The sequence below is a fragment of the Perca fluviatilis genome, chromosome 20 (genome assembly GCF_010015445.1).
Source record: "Perca fluviatilis chromosome 20, GENO_Pfluv_1.0, whole genome shotgun sequence".
In the NCBI taxonomy this organism is placed as follows: domain Eukaryota; kingdom Metazoa; phylum Chordata; class Actinopteri; order Perciformes; family Percidae; genus Perca; species Perca fluviatilis.
The window spans coordinates 12,092,500-12,113,091 of record NC_053131.1 but is presented as its reverse complement, the minus strand read 5'-3'; the positions used below and the strand labels follow the sequence as shown (position 1 = coordinate 12,113,091).

At 40.7% G+C, this 20,592-nt stretch overlaps 1 protein-coding gene across 5 annotated transcripts; it reads left to right on the top strand.

Annotated features, from left to right (window-relative positions):
• The first annotated feature begins 1,745 nt into the window (after nucleotides 1–1,745).
• Nucleotides 1,746–19,893, top strand: asxl2 (ASXL transcriptional regulator 2). 5 transcript variants are annotated; one of them, XM_039785831.1, is made up of 13 exons: nucleotides 1,747–5,487; nucleotides 6,734–6,816; nucleotides 7,024–7,026; nucleotides 7,910–8,018; nucleotides 8,421–8,562; nucleotides 10,277–10,395; nucleotides 11,491–11,611; nucleotides 12,021–12,080; nucleotides 12,896–13,056; nucleotides 13,397–13,493; nucleotides 13,638–13,743; nucleotides 14,220–14,294; nucleotides 14,420–14,559. In XM_039785831.1, exons 1-12 carry the CDS (start codon nucleotides 5,431–5,433, stop codon nucleotides 14,275–14,277), a joined length of 1,116 nt encoding a protein of 371 aa, XP_039641765.1. In that variant the 5' UTR covers nucleotides 1,747–5,430; the 3' UTR covers nucleotides 14,278–14,294; nucleotides 14,420–14,559. The 5 variants fall into 5 exon arrangements, 4 of the variants coding, with proteins under 4 accessions (XP_039641765.1, XP_039641762.1, XP_039641763.1 ...); XM_039785828.1 differs by lacking the exon at nucleotides 14,220–14,294 and adding an exon at nucleotides 15,492–19,893 and having other exon boundaries at nucleotides 5,203–5,487; nucleotides 14,420–15,146; XM_039785829.1 differs by lacking the exons at nucleotides 7,024–7,026; nucleotides 14,220–14,294 and adding an exon at nucleotides 15,492–19,893 and having other exon boundaries at nucleotides 5,203–5,487; nucleotides 14,420–15,146.
• Nucleotides 19,894–20,592: the final 699 nt, after the last annotated feature.

Sequence of the window (20,592 nt, the reverse complement as noted above, 5' to 3'; positions counted from 1 at the left end):
TCAGATATTATTGATGTTGTTTTATTCCAGAATGCACCTGTTCACGCTCCCAGACCATGTGCAGGAAAGTTCCCGTTTGTTCAGGTTGACAGAATGTGCAATAGGGAGTAGGAATGCCTTTGGAGACGTATCTTATCTGAGGTGTCCAATATGTCCTATGACATATGTTGAAGTGGATCTGCTGGTGATTTGGGTTCTTGGAACAGTGGGAAATGTTGTCCCAAACTGTCTCCCAATTAATTACGTTCCCCTCCGAGCTCAGCTCTCGCTCCCATTTCTTTACTATTTGGAGTTCTCCTACGGATACTTGCATCAGTTTAGCATAAATCTTGGACACCAATCCTCTTGCAGGAAAATCAACAAGCCATTCAATGATTGGGTGAGTCTCGAGACTGTTTCTCCATGGTACTCCATAACATTTTAGGGCTGACCTTAAGCGAAGATAAAGGAAAAAAGGATGTTCTAGGGATCTCAAAGCTAGTTCTCAGGTCCTCAAAGCTCATCATACCTTCCCTATTGAATAACTGTTCTAGAGTGTAAATACCTCTGTCCTCCATTGGTTATAAACAAAAGGTTTGTTACCAGACATTAAATGCATGTTGTGCCAAATTGGGGTGCTCAAATGCCACTTATTGGTGTAGCGAAGTTGCTCCTCGACCTGTTTAAAGTTGGTCAATGTGTTGGTGATAATAGGGCCATAGGCTAGCGTACGCTTTTTTGGACACACACCTGCAAACGGCGAGGTCTTGCAGTCTTAGACTTCCAATGAGGTTTTGCTCTATTTCTCTCCATGGGACTTTAGATGAGGGGTCTATCCTCACTCTGAGGGCCCATAGCTGAAAGGCTCTATGGTACACTTTTACCCCTTTTCCACCAACAAACACCAGGTGCTGGTTCAGAGCTAGAGCTAGTGCCGGTTCAGAGTTGGTTCGACTGACGAGCCTCCAAAGAACCAGTTTGCTTTTCCACAGGCTAAAGAGCTAGCACAGAGCCAGGTCTTACGTCACTGTATACGTCTCATCTTTCCCAGCAACGTTAGCGCGGCGGCGCCAAACACACCATCAACAATGGCGGACGTTGCTTTGCTATTGATGTTCATGGCTTTGCGGACCTACATCGGCATCCAAACTTGGTGGATCCAATGTGTTCGCACGGCTCACCTTTATAGTGCAAGAAAGCAGCTTGTTTCCTCCTCTGACCACTGCTGGAACACTGTTGTTGTTTAATCGCATCCATCGTGTTTATCTGCTAATTCAAAAATGGTGGTCACAAGTTTCTGTTCGTCTTGTTGGTCACGGTAACCTAACCCTAAGCCGCTGACGTAAGCGGTTCTTACTTCTGGCCCAGCAATGATTTGGTGCTACCTAAGAACCACTTTTACTGGTTAGGAGCTGGTGCTGTGGTGGTCGAAAAACAAAGAACCAACTTGAAACTAGGCTCTGGCTCCGAACCAGCATCAGCTCTGCCTTGGTGGAAAAGGGGTATTTAAGGTTGGGGAGGGCCAGGCCTCCCGTGTCCGTGGTACGTTGCAAGGTAGAGTATTTTAGCCTAGGTTGTTTACTATTCCAAATATACTGCCGGATTACGGCATCAAGTTTCTTCCAGAAATGTAACGGTGGGGGTAAGGGGATCACTGTACTTAGGAAGTTCACACGAGGAACTATGTTCATTTTAACCACAGCAATCCTGGACCGTAGCGATGCCGGCAGCGCAGACCAATTAGTCAGATCCCTTTGAACTTAATATAGTTTCATAGTTGTTCTGGACAACTCGCTGTAGTGATGCATGGATGGTGATGCCCAAATATGTAATTTTGCTTTAGGTTGGTATTGTATCACTAATAGCTGATGTCACCTGTTTGTTGTTCAACAGGAGCAGATTACATTTATTCCAATTGATTTTATAGCCAGAGATTGAGCCAAATATTTAAAGATCTTAAGAATTTTTGGAACAGAGTCCTCAAGGTCAGATATGTACAGTAAAATATCATCTGCAAATAACGATATTGAGTTGTTATTGGATTTAATCTGGACATTACATATTTTATTTTGCCTTATGGCCTGGGCTAACGGTTCAAGAGAGATCGCAAATAGTATGGGAGATAGCGGGCATCCCTGTCTCAAGCCCTGCGGGATGGGGAATGGCTGTGAATGCAGGCCATTGGTCGAGACTATGGCTGTGGGATTCGCATATAGAGTATGTACCATGTCAATGAATTTGGCTCCCAAACCAAGCCTCTCCATTACTTGCCACAGCTAGTTCCATTCTAGGCGGTCAAAAGCCTTTTCCGCATCCAGTGATAAAACTGCTGCCGTTGTTGGGAGGTTTTTGGCTTCTTCTATTACATGGAGTAATCTGCGTATATTGTCTGCAGCTTGACGCTTTGGTATAAACCCTGATTGGTCAGGGTGGTGGACTAGCTTCTCGATAAAGCGTTCTAGGCGTAGTGCCAAGACTTTGGAATAAAGCTTAATATCAGTCCCAATGAGGCTGATGGGCCTGTAATTTGAACACTCCGTAGGATCTTTGCCCTTTTTGTGTAGGCCTATGACCGAAATTAGTGCAGTGTTGGTTTGTTGATGAAAGGTGTCCCTCTTTATGGCCGAGGTTAAAGTTTGTAAAATGATAGGTCCTAGTGTGTCAAAGAACTGTAGTAAGAGTTCCGATGGAATTCCATCCAACCCCGGTGTTTTCCCTTTCTTAGCTGTTTTTAACGCTGATTTGAGTTCCTCTAACGTAATAGGTTGACCCAGTTCTTCTGCCTCCTCTGGGTCAAGAAGAGGCAGGTTTAGCTCTTTTAGGAACTTTACTTTTACAGCTTTGAATAAAAGGATTGGAAAGTGGCAGTGATCTCCTTAGGATTCGTTGAGATACCTCGGTCCATGCGGATGCTATTGATAGTAGCTCTGGACTCGCTTTGTTTTCATTTCAGAGCTAGCAATTTGCTTGGTTTACAGCCGTCGAAAGAGTAATTTTGCCTCACTCTGTGCATTATGAATTCAGCTCTCCTTTTTAGCAAGTCATTTAGCTCTGCTCAATTTGTGACTAAAAGAGTATGGGTAGATTTAGAAAAACAAGTCTTAAGAGATTGCTCTAATGATTTACACCATTCTTCCAACTCCGCAAATCCTTTTTCTTCAAATTTGCTGCAAAGGAAGATTGTGAAATCTCTGATAAATCCTTTAGTGGCTTGCCAGATGTAGGCTACGCCGGGTCCGAAACTGAGCCAGTATTGATTGATATGAACTCTGCTAGTTTGGCTCCAAATTCTGTATTAAAAGCTGTGTTTTGGAGAAGGGAATTATTAAATTGACACCTTCTAGATTTTTCTCCTAACATATCACAACGGAATGTGGTTATCAGCGCATTGTGGTCAGACAGGATTGCTGGTTCCATTGCTATTGTGTGGAACATCGCCTTAAGTTCACTGGAACACAAAAAATAATCAATGCGGGAGTGGGTGACGTATGGAAAAGGTGTAGTCCTTGCTAGTAGGATTGTGCATCTTCCATATATCTGTAAGATCATGGGATTCCATAACTGCATTAAACATGTCCGATATGTGTTTTTGGGCTTTCGTGTGGTTCACCCCTGATCTATCCTGATTTAAGTTTAGTACCGCATTCATGTCTCCCCCTACAATTAGTGAGTATTCGTTGAGAGAAAGCAATTCATTGGTAAGGCGTGGGAAAAAGCCTTTATCATATGTAGCCGGTGCATATACTGAGACAAAGGCTATTTTCCTACTCCTTATTGTAGTACATATATAAGATATCCTGCCTGAAGAGTCTTTACTACTTTTGTCTACGGTAAGTGTGGATTTCTGCGACAGCAGCACGATGGAGCCCTCGGTTTTGGTGTCGTCACTAGATGAAGCAGCAACCTTAAAGTATTTATTTTGTAGACAATTTACATCTCTTTTACGTAAGTGTGACTCTTGTATAAGTGCCACGTCTATGTTTTTCCTTCTTAAATAATCCAGGAATTTAGCTCGTTTGATTGGCCCGTTTAGCCCCCTGATGTTAACTGAAATGATTGAAAGCTCAGCCATCTTCAAAATTGAAACGTATACGTGTCTCGAGTATCCTACCGGATTTTGTTGACAAATCTGTAGCAAAGGTTGAACTGTCAGCTCTGAGCAAGGTGTGACAAAAACCTAAAAAGTAAAATAAATCCCCTAACCCTCTGAGACCGCAGACCCCCTCCCCTATTTGTAAGATGCAGGACCACATCAAACGCAGTTTGCGCAAAACTCCAGCTCAAAACTACACCTCCTGTTTAAGTCACAGGTTAAACAGGTCTGGTGAATTCTTATGTTAAACATGAACAATATTATAAACACCAACAAACAATTTCTGGACTAAGCTGTGTAAAAAACAGACCAATCTAGTTGGAGCAATAAACAGACTATGAGCTTAACAGACTGTATCCCTCATGTTCTTTCAGTCTAGCTTAGCTGTTAACAAACAAACTGTAAACTGTAAAATGCTGGCTGTAAAGACAGCCAGCATTTATCATGCATTTTCAGCCTGGTTAAGTCTCCCTTTAAAGCTCGGCTTCAAAACTTACATACAGTATCCTTAGGATTACCAGCCAGCATTTGTCACGTAGGCTATTTTCAGTCTGGATAAGTGTCCCTTTAAAACTTAGTTACAAAACTTACATAGGATAACCGATAATTTTACATTTTTGTTTTTTTAAAAAGAAGTGCATAACCTGTAGTTTATGCGCACCTAAGGGTGAGCAAGGCTGAGATGTAGTGCAAAAATGGGTGATTTAATATTCCATAGCTCTTCTAACATCTAACATCACTGTTGTTAATACAATAAAAACAAAATAATATATAATAATTTACATTTCCCATTATCAGACGATAATTTAAAGGTACCGAATATATATCGTGCATCCCTAGCCAGAATGTAATCATCTGAAACCAGACATAAATAGTTTGGAGGATCTTTACAGTTCTTGTTTTTTTATTTGATACAGGGGGGATAGCCTGTATGCTTGATAATGAATTGTTGCTTCAATTTCTAGCTGGTGTAATTGTGAGCCAAAAATGTTAAGAAAGCTTGCAATGCTCTCTTGATTAGTTGCCTTATTTTTTCATAGTTGTGAAAGTCCATTTGCTTACACATGAGAATAAACACTAAAATGATCTTAAACTGCCTACTATATTTTCCTATGAGCTGCGGTTATGTCGCTGTCTTTCTGTGACAGGGGCCTTCATTGCGGCTGAGAGCTTTATAAATGTATGTGGGAAACTTTGCTTTGACAGCTTTATACAGTAAGGTGACGTTTCCTTCGGAGTCACATGACTCTTTACAGTAAGTCCAACATGGCAGACGGAGTGGATCTTACGCGGTAACTAAAGCAACATTTCAACTGGAAAAGACTAATTCAACACTACTCTGCAACAAGACATCAGCAATGAGGGAGAGACAGAAGAAAAAGAAGGGGAGGACGTGGGCGGAAGCCGCTAAAACGGTATTCTAGGTGTTTTTATCTGTCGTTTGTTGTGGTTGTTTTCCTTGAACGCTCCCACTTGTACAACTGTGTTTATGAGTTCATGACCTGCTAGTGGAGATGTTGCGTACACCGCGCAAGGCCCGTGTTGACGGTATTTGGAAGACCGCTGTCACTAGCCGTCAAGCTGTCACCGTTGAGCACAACTGCAGCGAGATGACAGTCAGCTGTGTGCACCCAAGCATCTTTCCAAAACACCTCCGTGTGTTGTGCCTACACAGTGTGGGTGACATGTTTGTCACGATTTGAAGTCATAAAGTAACCGTTAAGTAATCGCGTCAGTGTTGCGCGCTAGCAAGGTTAGCACGCTAGCGCCTGCTAACGCAACTCAATCCAACAAGTTTGTTTGATATCAGCTGCAAATAAAACACAGTGAAAAAAACAGTGTCCTGTTAAACTTATTCCCCCTGCGTTGCCTTAACTCCATAATAGATCACCTAGTTAATATATTGCATGCCAACGTTTAGCGGCATATCCGTAACGTTATGTTAATGAATATGGCTAGCATTGTAGCTAGCTAGCTGCCTAGAGTAACGTGCTAATGACTACAAAATACCAAAACTTCCAACAACTATTTTATAATTAAAGCGTTATTCCTTGTGTAGACAGCCACTTTTCATTTATGCATTAGCTTCACTGAGTTATTTACAGTAAGCCACATTTTCTTTTCCTAGGATGGAAAAGGCATGGGAAGCCATGACCCGTCCTACTCTCCCTCTGATTGGCTAGTGGTCGTTGCCTGCTGTGGTTGGATTGGTTAGCTTTAGGCAAGCGTGAGTGGGATTGGTTAGGGTAAGAATGTCAGGGTAGGCGTACATTCCTAAGAAAGAAATACTCACTTACAGTAACTAGCTAGTTTGCTCACATAACGTAGCTTTAACTCTACTTAATTGTAATAACGTTAGTTTTTAAACACCCCCCAAAAGTCCGGTTTTACTGAGATGCATACATATTAAAGCAGTAAGGGGATACAGGAGCAGTCGTTACAAAAACGTACAAGATAGGAGCATAATAAAAGCAACATTGTTTGCTTAACACCAGATGTTTATTTTAAATTATTATTATGGAGTGAACGTTTCTGTACTATTACTGTAATGTTGACATGTTTTGCTGATGGTTAATGTTAAACGTTTTTAAAAGTGGTCTTGCTGCATTCCCTGTTAAAACATATGACATCATATTTGTCATAATTGTCATTGTGCTGTAGGTTTTGGAGAAATACCCTAATACGCCCATGAGCCATAAAGAGATCTTGCAGGTGATCCAAAGAGAAAGGCTTAAGGAAATAAGGTAAATATCTTCCTGGCATCGTAGCTTTCCTATAGCAAATGCCCTTCAGATATAGGAAAAATTTTCATGTGCGAGAGAGTACACAGCTCTTCCCTCTGTTATTGATTGATCATATCATGTACTTCCCTTTTTCTTGTTCACATAGTATTTCACTTAATTAATAATTGTTTCGTTTCTTTTTGTTTCATTGTCACTGTTCTCATCCAGAAGGTAAGGAAAAGCTAGCCCCCACCCCTTATCCTAACAAACTCACTGCGTTTGGTTTTACCTTTTGCATGTTATTAACAATAACATGTTCGGTTGCATAAAGACAGGACTCACACACTCGTATTTTACCTAGACTTGCCATAGTAGCCACCTGTTGCATAAAAACACAATTTCATTTTCAGTATGGTAAATTACTCGATGTTCTAACAAAGTAGAGCATGGATCCTGATGGTGATGTTTTTACTCTATACAGATTGAAAAGTTCAACAAAGTTAAATGAAATTATCCAAATAATTTCATGGGGTGTACATTTAATGAGATAAATGATTGGCTGGCAATATGTGTAAGCCTAACTAGTGTAATTTTTTTTAGTGTAACAAACAGATGTTGCATTTTTTTCAATCTCAATGCATTGTATTACTATATTGCTTAATGCACTTTAAGTTTTATACTGCAAGTTGACAAAAATGCATTTTTGTGTCACTATGTACCTCTGGATACATCTTTTGCATGACTGCCGAGGCATTATTGTGTACTTTTAAATGACTCAAGTTTGCCTTAAAAATGTTTGACTTAACTAGAACAGATTTTTATGCAACAGACAAAGTTATGCCAGATCAGTTCAGTCTTAGAATATCAGGTCCTCCTTATAATGATTAGATTGTCTTGAACCAGTTTTATGCAGCTGATTCTGTATAAAACATTCAGGAAATTTCCCCACAACTACACTGTGAATCTGACCTGAACTCATACATGTCCTCTTGACGCATGATAGCAATTTCTCCCCAGATATCAGACCAGCCTTGACCCTTCTTTCATCTTCCTCCTAGCTGTCTGATTAATTGGGGAACAGATGTATAATTTGCGTTTTTCTCTCATGATCCAGTGGAACCTCGCCACTGGCATGTCTGAACGCAATGCTGCACACAAACTCTCGTGGTGAGGAGGGGATCTTCTACAAAGTTCCAGGCAGAATGGGGGTCTACACATTAAAGGTTAGTTAGACACAAAGCAGCTTTCACTACTGTGCTGCGTGAGGCCAAAAATGGGCTACAATGTCAAGTCTACTTTAGGGACAGGAAAATATAAATCTTGGTTAGCATCGTGATATGATAACCAAAGATAAATATGTTTATACTCTCTTATACTTAAATAATGAACGCTTTGGTTGAATTCTATAAGTATAGCGGTGTGTGTGTGTGTGTGTGTGTGTGTGTGTGTGTGTGTGTGTGTGTGTGTGTGTGTGTGTGTGTGTGTGTGTGTGTGTGTGTGTGTGTGTGTGTGTGTGTGTACCCCACAAGATGTTTTTGAATTACTGCTTGGCTTTTCTTTTTCTGTATCTATAACATAAAGGTAATATACTGAATGTACTTTTTTTTTTTTTTAAATATATGTAGAAGGACTTCTCAGTTGTGGCGAACGAGCTGTCTGAGGATGGCTCTGAGGAGAGCAGTGACAATCTTTCTGACTCCCAAAGCACAGAAAACAGCAGCAGTGCCATCGCAGGAGAGGGCAGGAGAGGAAGGTGGATGCGAAGAGGTACTGTGCACCGCATACAGAATCATTATTAACCATTTATACATTCACTACATCTCTTAAGTCACTTCAAGTAGAGTGTACAGACCGTCATCTCCAAAAGCTTTTTTTAATCATTAAGGAATCACCCATTAACATTTGTAATAGCTTGAATACATGACTATTTATTACAGATGTTACAGAAATTATATTACATTATTTAATTTAAGAATTTGCAAGAAATAAAAAAATGTCACCACTACGTCATAGCTAAACGTTCCTTATGGAAGACTAATTTTGAAAGCTAACTAATTACATTTATTAAATACCCTGAAAATCCAATGCTCAAATTTGTTTTATTTGCAAACTCTATTTTAAGTATTAAATAGTTAAGGCTTCTTTCCTGTCACATACTAGTCGCTTCTGTTAAACGATCATTCAGGTAGAATCAATAGAAAAGAAAGATACTCCATCAACAGCAGCCTCAATAGAAAATAACTGACTGTAGCGCTCAATGGTGTTTTAAGCCCCCAACGTCGACTTCAAGGCAGCGCTGCCTGGAAGGCACTAGGACTAGGCAATGGTTAGGGTTAAGGTTAGGTGCCTTAAAGGGTCGCACGGCGCTGCCTTGAAGTCGACGTTGGGGGCTTAAAACACCATTGAGCTACAGCAGTTATTTTCAGTCAGCCGGCTGTTGATGGGTATCTTCTTTTCCTTTTCTATTAAATTCTACCTGAATGATAAAAAACAATAGTATGTGACAGGAAAGAAGCCTTAACTATGCCTGGAAGACGACGTTGGGGGCTTAAAACACCAAACACCGACTGTAGCTCTGCTCATTAGCTGATTTTCACTGGTTGGTTACCTAGTTATGACTATCAGAGTTGACGCCCCCTCCCAGTTAAAAGTGATTGCGGAAACACAGGAAACCAGCTGCAGTAGCAGTAGAAGAGGCAAACACAAGTTACACCGTCTCCTCACAAAATAATTCCTGGATTACACTGAGCATCGAACATGATGATAGCAAAAGGTGGGTTTTATCTTTTAAACAAACACGCTGTGTCCATAATGTCTTCCGTTAATTGTCAGCAGAGAAGCTGCAGTCTGCACACGGCGGTCACATCATAGCAGTGTTTGCTCTTTCGTGTGTCTGTGGTGTCAAATCATTGTGAATTGCACACCTGATTGCAGCGCAACTTAGGAGGATGAACTTTTCTTCAAGTAGCAATTATTTTTCATTTTCTTCAGGCTGTGCTCTCACTGACTCTCATTATTTCTCTCTGCCACTTGAATATCTTGACTGTTAAAACAGGAAACTGTATTTTCTCAGTACGACCCATGACCGCTTCCTCATTATGCACAAGTTAGAAACTGCCAAGCAAATAACTTAGGTTTATATCTGAGTGGGAGGACTCACATAGTTTTATTTTTGAACTAATCAATGCAAAGAGCTACATTGCAAATTAAGTGGCATCGAAAAAGCAACAAGTGGAAACACTACAGTATGTAGAAAAGTAGTTTACATTTTCTTTTGAAATATAGAACAGAGAGGTTACTGGGAACAAGCTTCCTATTGAGATGTTCAGCCCATTTTTAGTGATATGATATACTAGCAAGGTAATGCAATCTGCTTCTTTGTGCATGGTATTGGTTTCAGTTTCATCAAAACAAAAGCATGATGTGATAAAGTCTGTACACCACCCTCAGGAAGTGTATTTTGTGCTTTTGTATTTGGTAGTTCCCTCCATGCTGCAGTCACAGCCATCCTCTCCGCAGCCACGATGCTCGTCGCCTTCTGTCCCCACTGGTAAACTCATCTCTCCCTCGCAGAAACACAGCAAGAAAGCTTTGAAACAGGTACTGATGGGTTCGTTTTTCTTTATGTTGTATTGTGTAAATTACAGCTACTCAGTGGAGTAAGTACTATTTTCACTATTTGTGCAAACGTGTCTCAGATGGTTACACAAGTTCCTGCAACGCCCTCATACAAACGTACACCTATATACACCCTGCCACCTCACGCTGCAACACACAAATATATTCTGGTTAAGTATATTAATGTTTTCATAGATTTGTTCTTGCATGTATATATATCAAGTGTAGTTTTTTTGTGATTAACAGTTGTTTTTTTTAAGTGTAGAATTTTTAAAAAAAGACAAGTGCTATTAAATCCAAAAACAGTACTAATCTGAATCCAAATCTCACACCTCTGAACTATGTGAAAATACTTACAGTTTTCACCACATTTATCTAAACTTTTCCGCTGACACGTTTTCAGTAAAGATGTACGTAACCCGTGTTGGCTTTTCAGCAGGCGCCAACTATCCTTCCATTCTCTGTCTGTAAAACATCTTGTGCTGGTTATTTAAAAACAATGAGGCGGCAGCTGGTTTTACAGTATTAATGTCCTCATAATCCACCCTGTTTAACATTTTCCTATTGGCTGCTTTGTGCTTTTTGTGTTCTTTTTAATTAGATTTCACTTGATTGCACAGATTGTAATTCACTCCATCTGTGCTGGTTTGGAATTTCCAGCTCTGTAAGACCAATTTATGTTCATTTATTGGGCGTAAGCAACACTAGAAGATGGCGATTTGGCTAAAATATTAGCGCTGGAGACACTTATTGTGTATTTTCCTTCTGTGGTTTCCTTTTTACTTCAATCAGCTAAAACAAAAGAGAGGCACTCGGTGGACTGTCTTGGATTGCTTCTATAATCAGTTGACGTGTTTGGGAGGTGATCAGACTTTGAATTTACTGAATTACCAACACAGAGTTGATTTATGCTTGTGTTATGCAACCTTTGTTTCATTGCTGCACTGTTATTTAGCTGTTTAACCAGGCAAGTGGCCCTGGGGAGTATATGGAGGGAAACAGAGGGTTACACACATTCACACTCTGTGTTTCTCATACTGCTGGCTATTTGCTCCTTCCTTATTCTGCTCGTTTTAGGCCTTGAAGCAGCAGCAACAGAGAAACCAGCGCAGACAGGGGGGGATACCAACCACCTCCAGTCCTAGACTGCTTCTGAAAACCATCAAAGATATGGCTGACAACATTACTACAAAGACTGGTGGGTGGCAGCTATTAAATTGTCAAATACCAAATAAAATGAAATTAGTAGTAGTCATATCTTGGATATTTTATTGATGTACACGGCATGATATTATTATACACAGTTTTGAGGATAAATGACTGATATTGGTGCAGTTCTTAGGTATTGTCCTGTTATCATGCACAAGTTGAAGGAGCTGATGGGATTACATTTCACTGGAATTGTACCTTGTACGATTTCATGTGACAAATACAACTGATTGATTGATTGTTGTTACAGGTTTGCATAACTACACAACAAAAGGCATAGTATTATTATCACTGAAACATGACTCTTATAATTGGCAGCATCAGTGTGGAAACAGTTAGATCTCTGGTTTGCAGTTTCTCAGAGCTTTTCCTTCTACTCCTTTCCCTCTGTCTAACAGACTTATGCCACCCAGTTGTTCCCAGGAAGGCTTCTCAGAGGTCAGGCCGCCTTAATGCAGGTAATTCAGACATCTACTTTATTTATCCGAGTGGTTTGGAAATCTTAAAGGAAAGGGCTGGTGATAACAGATCCCATGAAAAGACTAAAACCAACATTCCTATCCTACTATCAAGTATTGCCTGTGTTGCCAAAGTCTAGTATAGCATATTCCTCTGTTGTCCAAAAAGTATTACAAACCACACCGATGCACTAGGTGGCATGTTCTTTCATTACAGTGAACACAAGACAATGTTCTGGGGCCGTAAATAAATACTCACAAGTGCGCCAAAAATGTTTTAATCCGCTGCCTTAAATAGTCTCCAACAAATGCATTATTTACTTCAGCTTGAGTAGCATTTACTTAAAACTGCCCAGCTGTTTTAGAAAAATTTTTCCTTAAAAAATAGAAGTATATATTTGGGTTTTTAAAGGTAGGAACCAAAGTGCTTGGGGCTTTTTGCCATATACAGGTTAAGGAAGTCGGTCAGTACTGAAAGACGGACACATGCATTGTTGGTTTTGGTCTTTTTATGGGATTTGTTGACTAGCAGAAAAGGAATAACACTAACCTTATCCATTAAAATAGTTAAAATAATCTGACAAATTTATATCTACTTGTTTGGATTTAGGTAGAGTTAACTGAATTATTTCATAAGTAGTTGAGAAACAAGTGAAATGATCCCACATTAACAGAACAAAGAATGTTGGGAAGGAAAACAAATTTCACGACCAGATGGGAGAGTAAATTACTCAAGATGTCAGTTGCAAGATCGGCATGTTTCTGCATTGCTGGATCTGTCTTGGTTTACATCTGTTTCCTGTTTTGTATTGCAGGGCAGCTGAAACGTACCAAGTGTAATATAGATGTGGAAACACCAGACTCCATTTTGGTTAACACTAACTTGCGGGCGATCATCAACAAGCACACCTTCTCGGTCCTGCCCCCAGACTGCCAACAGAGACTGCTCAAACTTCTGCCTGAAGTTGACCGGCAGGTGGCTCTAAAATAATACATACTTTTTATGCTTTTGTTGCATTATCTAGCACTAAATGTAGAGTGTAATATTTTTGCATGTCATTTCCCATCTTTCCTGTCTATCGTTGGATGACTAATAATAATAATAATAATAATAATAATATATATAACTAATAATTATAATTAAAAAAATATAGAAAACCAATCTGCACATATACATATCACACAGCTAACTTCTGTACAGCATAAACTCATGTTCACTGATTCTACACATTTAACTGTACATCGCATAAGTGGATGTACTGATGCAGTGATGGTGACTGTGATGTTAGTCACAACATTGTGCCTCCTCTCCCCAGGCTTGCATGGACGGCCTTCTGAAGGTGACTAGTTCTGCTTTGAACAATGAGTTCTTCACATCAGCAGCTCAGTCTTGGAAGGAGAGACTGTCTGAGGGTCAGTGCAACTGTTTCCAACTGATAATAGCTGCATTCAGTTCATATTCAAAAGAAATATTGCTGTCACCCAAGGTTTAGGGCCACTACACAGAATGAGTCTGACTTTTCTTTCTTTTTTATTACGTAACTTTGTTCTTTACAGGGGAATTCACTCCTGAGTTGCAGCTACGAATGCGCCAAGAAATAGAGAAGGAAAAGAGAGTAGAGCACTGGAAGGAGGCCTTCTTTGAAAACTATTATGGTGAAAAGTAAGTTCTCCTCTATGATATATTATTTATATTCATACACAAATCCAATCCACTTTTTGAGAATATTATTTTCATATTTTCCAAACGCCAAAATAAAAAGCCCTCTACCCATAGGACCTACATGACAGTCTTACTTTTCCTCAGGATTATTTTCTTCACGTCATTATGATTGAATATCTAATATCAGATTTGCATTGTTATTAAATGGTGCCGTGTTTGAAAGGCTTATTTAAGGTTGAATGAAATTCCAAATATGATCCAATCACCACCCTCATCTCCCTCTCACATTACAGGAGTAAGATTTCCGGAACATATAACTACATTATTAGTAGAAGTACAGTGTTTGTTCACAGTATTCATCACATACTGTACTATTGAATTGCTTTGTATCCAACAACATCATATTGCTTCAAGACTAGGCTAAATCAAATTAAATCGACTTGGTTAGCTGCTTAAAAATTTATCTAATTTGGCAGCTCATTGATTGATCAAGATGCCAACCGAAGCATACTCGCCTCTCATACTTCATACTAAGGCCTCTCATCAATCAGGTGCAGAATATGGCTTATTCAATAAAAAATACAGAACTTTATGTAAATTAAGATATCAAAATTAACACAAATTTGGGGAATCTGAGTAACACTCTCACTCTCTCTCTCACTCTCTCTCTCTCTAGTTCTGGGCTCAGCTTTGGGGAATCCAAAGAGCTGACAAAGGCTGATGTGAATCAGGAGTCTGCCAAGCCCCAGTCCCCCCCTCATCAGACAGGACCTGCCGCTCAAGCACCAGAGGATCCCAAGGGCTCCAAGGACAGCAGCCAGACTGATGCTGCGACCGTTGTGAAAGACATGAAGCCAACAAAGGAACTTCTGAACATGCAGCCTGCTCAGAGAGAGCCAGTCTCCACCACAGAGCCCATGAAGACACGGCGCTCACAGTACACTGAGGATCGTAAATTGAACGCAACAGCACAGTCTGGGCCAACACCTGCTGTGAAAACACTAGAGGTTGAGAGGCCGACTGAACGGGCCCCAGTAGGTACACTGCCTGAAAAGGAGCATAAAGAGGAAGTGAAGGAGGAGAAAACTGAACTCCCCCAGTCGCCTGTGAAGAAGAGCGGCCCACAGAAGGATAGTTCAGAGCTAAAAGAGGATCAGCCGGTGTCTGTGGTTAAGCCCACTGAGGAGAGCAAAGAGGTCAACCCTGAGCCCAGTGGCCCCTCAGAGCCGCTGAAAAGGAAATCTCTCAGTGAGATTGGGGATGAATTGACACCAGAGAAAAGGCCCCGTATGTCCTCAGTTTCCTCAGTGTCCTCAGTCTCCTCTGTATCTCCTCCAGCGTCATCCGTATCCAGCCCTGCTACACCAACTTCAACAACAAATCCGAGGGTTCCACCACTCAAGGTAGGAAAAAGGTCTTTGATCTCAGTCTTCATTGATCTGTTTATCCTTTGAGTACACAAATGTTGAAAGGTGACTCTGATAAGTTTGTAGCCTGCTTCTTTGCAGAGGGTGGTAGCTGTATTTAGCTTAGATTCACAGCAGTTTGAGTGGATTCCAATGGCAACCAAGAGTCATGGCAAAAATGTGTCAAAAATGATCAAAATGTCCTTAGAAATTTCTCAAACCCCTCATGCATTTCTCTGCCAGGGTTTTGTAGCAAAGAGGAGGCAATATAAAGGTTTTCTATTTACTTTTATATGCATATCTTGAAATAATTATCTAAGAGCTCCGTTTTTCACTTTGCAGATCCCAGTGTCACGGATTCTTCCCATTCCTCTGTCACCTAGCCAAGTCTCACCCAGGACTCCCCTCCCGTCCCCGCTTAGCAGCCCAGGCCGTACTGGTGCTCGCACTTTGGCTGACATCAAAGCCAAAGCTCAGCTTGCCCGAGCACAGCGAGCAGCCGCTGCCGCAGTATCTTCTGCATCTAAGGGAGCGGTGCCAGGCCCAGGGCCAGGGGGAGGCAGTGGTGAGCAGACACAGCCCTCGCCCAGCCCCAGCCCAACATCCCCACAGGCATCAACCAGGTTACCATCCTCCAGCAGCAGCGGTCAGACCAGTACTCCTCTTTCTTGCCCACTGGACTCTTTTGGCCAGTTAAGCCCAAACCGGTTTCAAACATCTTACTCATGCAAAACTGACGATAAAAACAAAGGTCATTCTGCTGGTACTGTCAGTGCGCCCGGCAGCATTCAAATGCAACCCACTCTGCCATCTGTGCACGCTCTGATGGGACAGGAAAGCCCATCACTTGCTATATCATCAACCAAGACCAGCTCCTGTATCCCTGCAAATAACCCGCTGGTCACTCAGCTTCTGCAGGGTAAAGAGGTTCCATTGGAGCAGATCCTCCCAAAACCGCTATCCAAGGTGGAAGTGAAGATGTCAAACGTACCCTCTGGTAGTAAGGGGACGACACCACACTCTGCTGAGCACAGGTCTGATAAGCAGATGTCCCACCAGTTCAATACAGCAGGACACACAGAAGTTTTCTCAGAATACCCGAGACTTCACAGGGAACTTCCTGATGAGGAGACTCAGGAGCAGATCCTGCAGGCTCTGATGCAGAGGAAAGGCCAGCAGAGCCAGCCTTATGGTGGTATGGGGCCTCAGCACCCTCAGTATAAAGTCTATCAGCTAGTGCATGCAGAAGAGCATCAGGACCAATCAAGGATTTCAGTAGGATTTCTGGGTCGTAAGAGGATGCCCAGGCCTGCCATGACGGGACATTACCTGCTTAATGTGTCCACATATGGCCGAGGACCAGAGAGCAAGAGACTGCACCAGTCTGTCATCCCAAACACGTCTATATCCAATTTAAAAAGGGAAAGCACAGAAGGAGAGGATGCGGCCAAGGAAGAAGAACCAGCCAGCAAATGCTTTTTTCCTGCTTCTGGGGTAAAAACAGAGCAGCATGGATACTCAGTAACCAAGTCTGATGAAGCAGCGAGCATTCAGCATTGCTCCAATGTAAAGACGGAGCCTGGATCGGAGGACAGTGCAGTCGGTGCCGATAACAACAGCAGTAGTGTGACAGCCAAAGAAGACACCAGCCCTTTTTCTCAGTCACAACGAAGGCACCTCGAACTCTGCAATAGTAACCAAGGAAACTCCGAGCCATATCTTACCCAAGTGGACCCCTGTCACCAGCGGCAGTCTGCCTTTCAAACCCAGAGAACACTCGATAATCAGGAAGTCATGGCAGCGTCGTGCTACGGTGGCACTATCAGCATGTCTGTACCTAACACTTTGAACCGCAGCACTGCAGGCATCTGCTCTCCCACAGCCTCATCAGAGGCTGGCGGTGTCCACGGGAGCGTCATGTCTTTCTCGGTGACCGTCACCACCATACCTGCCGGTCACTCGTTAGACCACAGCAACCAGGGCGATCCCTCACCTGAGCAGTCGTTCATCGAAGGCTCCAACATGGAGGACGTCCAGTCTAAATGCTACTGCAGACTGAAGGCGATGATCATGTGCAAAGGATGCGGAGCCTTTTGCCACGATGACTGCATCGGCCCCTCGAAACTCTGCGTGTCATGTTTAGTTGTACGATGATATGAAATGAATAATAATTAGAAGATACAGTATCGTGGTTTGATTTGTACTGAAGCAAGACCCAAAGCAGAAGCAGGTCATTCAGAATCAATACAAAATCACTGCTGGGGTGAAGCACATTAGCCACACTCCAGACAAAACAACCAGCATGTGGTTGCTGTTGGAAAGACAATGATTTACACTGGATGGTCTTTTGTTTCACCAACATCTATGAAAAGTTGTTTCGTGCAATTTTTTGGTAGAAATGTCAATCAGTTGTCAATCAAATCAGTAGTCTGTCAGATGTGTGACAAATATAAAATCTGGCAATGTTTGCACTTGGCTAGGATTAGTGTGATATATTTTTTAAAATATATATATGTGTAGTTTTTAAAAAAGGAGGGAAAATGAATGTTGCTATTTTTGTAGAACATAATGACTGTTGTGTTAAGACTGACACTTTTTATTATTGGGCCTAATCAGTTATGGTTTAAAGGCCAAAAAAAGGGCGCTAATGATAATCATTGGTTGAAGAGTACCTCCTGGCATTTATGCACGCATGGCAGGGAAGTGCAACTCACAGTAACTATTTTATATAAAAACTGTACATTTATTATTGAACACACTCAGATTTAAGAAGTAGAAAGAACATGTATAGTTTTAGAAAGAGGATATAAATGGACTTAAAAAACACCTGGATATATGGTAGTAGTTGTGTACAGCACTTACATCTAAACATAGGGAAAAAGAAGAATCCTTTCTTTTGGCAAGGTCTAGAGTCATTTCCTACTGTGTGAACCTTCATTTTCTCCCCAAAAAAAGCCAGTTTGTAGATATTATCTCCCGTGAGGTGGGTTTTCTCATGCTTGTACATCTCTATAGATGGATCAGAAGTGACAAACGGTGTGTAAAAAAAACAAAAAAAAATAAACACTCAAGGCAAGGGGAGAAAATGAAGATAATTTGTTTTTTCACTGTAAATATTTCCTCATTTACAGTATATGCCTAGATGTAGAAATGTATTTTATTTTATTCGTGCAGCATACATTGCCTGAGCATATCTTGTTTATTACAAAATCATTTTTACCGTGGAAAGAAAATGGAGAACAGTACGTTATGCTAAAACGCTAAATGCTTTATCATAGAATGATTCAGCATAGCATGCTTGAGTTTTACAAAATGATTAAGAGGTACAATATGACAGTGATTAACAGGCGGGTGTAACATTTCACTTTAAAATGGCCTTTTTCCCGAGAATTGAGAGAGTTACCCTCCATTTTAATGTGGTATGAGGTATTGTAAGGACAACATAATACTGGATCATGTTTATATAATGTACAATAATGTATGTGTGTGATGTACAAAGATGAACCAGCACTTTTGTTACCGTGTTGTAACAGCCTTTTAGCTGCATTACGATGATGTTAACACAGTACAGATGCTTACTTTACCACATATTAACGTGCAAAAAGGCCAGTGTCAAGCGTTACCTCAGCAGGTTTTTCAGGTGTTCATGCTGATTACAAATTAAGACGCAACTTTATTTTGAAATCTCCTCGAGGTGAAAAGTAGGCCTGTTTTATAGCAATTATTTCCAAGGTAATATGCCAAAGTCACCTTTTAAAAAAATTGAATAATCACAACTTGTTTTTAATGTCTGACTAGTTAATCAAAGTAATATATTTTAATTAATATATTTTAATATAAAAAAATCTATTTGCTAATTGTTTTTGAAAATCAACAGGGTATTTACTACAATAATATATTGGCTGTCCGTTTTTCCTATAATTTTGTTTAGACTGGACGGACCACCATACAGAGAATAACTTGTCTTTTATAACTCAAATTGCCCAGGTATTAATATTCTGTATGGCCCAGTTTTTCCCCCAATGGATCTGTTGGTCTGTATTTTTCCATAGAGATGTTGTCTAATGTGTGTACCCTTTTAGCTGTCTACATGTGTCATTACCGTATAAATACAAAAAGATATGTTTTTAAAGCACCATTTTTAGGTTAGTGGATTAATCAAAGTCCATTTTAAATGTATTTGTTATTAAATGGGGGGCTATGTCTTGTGGAACATTGGTTTTAAAGATTGTAGGGTTAGAATCAGGACAGTTTTCCACATATGTAGCATAGTCATTTCACTAAAAATGGTGTAACAGTATTTGATGGTTAACACAAATTTAATTTGTCCCCCATACATATTTAGGTCTTATTTGGTTGAATGTGATGTTAGGATGTTTTATTGACTCATGTAGAGTTGGGGACTGGATTGCACTGCAAAAACAATCAATCAACCCAAAAGGCAGCTGAAATCTTTGTTAATAAGGACTGAAACGTGAATCAGGCAGCCATCCCCAGTGTCATTGAAGTTACTTGTGTGTGCATTCAGAAGAGCAGTTCATATAGAATTGGCCGGAAAGTGTCATGGGCAATCACCACCATTTTGAAATGTCTCGTTTAACCTGCGGTGAATTTGTTTAATATGTCTGTGTCATTTTGTCTCCATTTAAACTCCGGGTGAATGTAATATAGTAATCAGCACTTGTAAACAAAGTGTATTTTATCAGAAGTTATAGACCATTATGAATAAATAATGAAAAGAAAAGCTTTTTGTGTGTGTTTACTGGAGCTTGTCTCACACAGAGGCGTGTAACGGCCATTTAAAGTTCATTTTACTGGACACGATGAGTACTAAACGCTCTATGAAAACAGTTGTATAATGTTTTCTGTGGCTCTGGGAGGAGCTTTCCAAAGTTTGAAACATAAATATCTTGGATTGGGCTTGAAACACCTTCTAACTGTGTAAAAAGTCAAGCCTACATAAAAACTTTGGGGCAAATGTAATAACTCACAAGGTGCATTTTTGGCAAGAAACATCCAATCACTGAGCTTAACCCTTGTGTTTACTTTGTTGAGAATTGCTCTCTAAACGAGGGTTAATACAGCACCTTAGTTCTTGTTTGTACAGCATTTTGGTCAGCTTAAACTGTGTTTAAATGTGTTCTAGAAATAAACTTTACTTACTTACTTTACAAGAAACAGCAGGGTTTAGAGAGCAATTCTCAACAAAGTAAAGGGAAGTACATAATCCTTGTGTTGTCCTTCGGGTCACTGGGACCCGAAGGACAACACAAGGGTTAAAACTGCTAACGGGAAAAAGTCCCACACAGATGCTAGTGATCTGCATTACGGGAAATGTCGGAGCCAGTGTTTTTTTGGAGCTTGACTTATAAAGTCAGGCTAGCTCTACTGCTTTGATTTTGTCCATTCTTTTAGAACTCTGCCTCTTTTGAATCCCCCGACT